The 1,477-nt window shown below is 39.2% G+C and overlaps 1 protein-coding gene across 1 annotated transcript; it reads right to left on the bottom strand.

The window, feature by feature from the left end:
• Positions 1–117: 117 nt before the first annotated feature.
• On the bottom strand, positions 118–626 carry LOC111663414 (synergin gamma-like; the record flags this gene model as incomplete). The annotated part of the gene is made up of 2 exons (XM_023417587.1): positions 118–266; positions 381–626. Coding segments are annotated over 2 exons (395 nt in total), but the record flags the coding sequence as incomplete, so codon positions are not given.
• Positions 627–1,477: the final 851 nt, after the last annotated feature.

Here is a 1,477-nt window from a genome sequence, read left to right as displayed (position 1 = left end):
TGCAGATTGAGACACTGTTAATTATGTAGGCTAAAATGAAAATTGCATGTTGCAATATTTTAACTTTAAAAAATTAATTACTCATTTAGGCATACTCATTGTCTCCATAACACTCACATCCTGTACCTGTTTTGGTGCTGAGGTGCTATGGTGGTGGGGAAACTTCCTCCTGACTCCCCATGGAACTCAGTGAAGGCCTGGTCTCCTGCTCCTGCTTTTGGAGCCTCCTGGAAGTCCTGGAAGTCATCGTCATCTGCTTTGGTTCCCTGCTTTAACAACGTGTTAGTTAATGATGTGAGTTATGATTACCGTAATTATAGTAATGAGTGCACAAAACAAGTGTCCAAGAAAAGGCTGAACTAAAAGCATGGCTGTGTTACCTGTGTGGGAGGGAAGCTGGCAATGAAGTTAGTGTTTGTGGGTGGTTGAGCCGGTGCTGCAGGTGTCATGGCCATGACTGGTGGTGCTGGTGAGGGCATGGCCATAGAGACTGGGGGCTGGGCCATCATTGGCTGCTGGTGCTGGGGCATGACGGGGGCCATGGCCATAGTCAGGGCTGGCAGGTTGGGCACTGGTGGAGAGGGGAACTGATTGAGGATTTCCACATTCATTGCTGGGAGGCCACTCTGAAACAAAAGAAATAGGTTTAAAGGACACAGCTAGTGACATTTTATGTTTTCATTATCAACAAATACAATGAAAAGAACAAAACCAACAATGAAACCAAACTGAACAAAATCAACTGTGAAACCAAAGCCTGACATATCTTATTTCACTGTGTTACAGACTCTCCAAAAACTATTAAAAACACATCAATGAGCCCCATTGCAAATGAACAAGGTTATTTTGAGATAGTTCCACATACATCGCCCTCCTGCAGTAAATACTCACTAGAGCACCAAATGAGTATTAAGCCGTTACTGAAAATAGTACAATACAAATGCACAAAATCCTGTTTAGGCAACGTTTGCCAAAAACATCAGTGCTCAGCTGTATTTAGCTCTTTAAAAATGGGGCTATATATTAGGGCTGGGCAATTAATCAACTTTATTTGAAGTGGGGGATAATAAAGCAGTCCTACTATATATTTTTGTTAATTTTAAAGATCAGATGAGATAAGAACAAATTAGCTTGGAGCACAGAAGCACAGACAGGGTAGGAGGTGAGAAAGTATTGAGAGACAGACTAACACGTTGTTGGTTTTGGTCTTTTCATGGAATTTGTTTATAAAATAACAAAATATAGAATAATACTAACCTTATTTGTTAATCTTTTAATGTTTCCTAATTTCATTTATAAGAATGTTGCATATAAAATGTATATTCTGATTTCACTTGACAAATCAAAATGGGGTGCTCAGTTAAATCCTGAGATCATTTGAGAATAACAAAGATCAGGTGAGATATCGAAGCTTAGTTCCTTCTCATATTCACTGAACTATAAAAAAATTGGACTGATGTTTGCATATAAATTATTC

Source organism: Seriola lalandi, unplaced genomic scaffold (genome assembly GCF_002814215.2).
Source record: "Seriola lalandi dorsalis isolate HSWRI2012SDOR001 ecotype SW California unplaced genomic scaffold, Sedor1 jcf7180002000987, whole genome shotgun sequence".
In the NCBI taxonomy this organism is placed as follows: Eukaryota; Metazoa; Chordata; class Actinopteri; order Carangiformes; family Carangidae; genus Seriola; species Seriola lalandi.
Note: the sequence above shows the minus strand (reverse complement) of the source record. Positions and strands in the feature narration are given on the sequence as shown.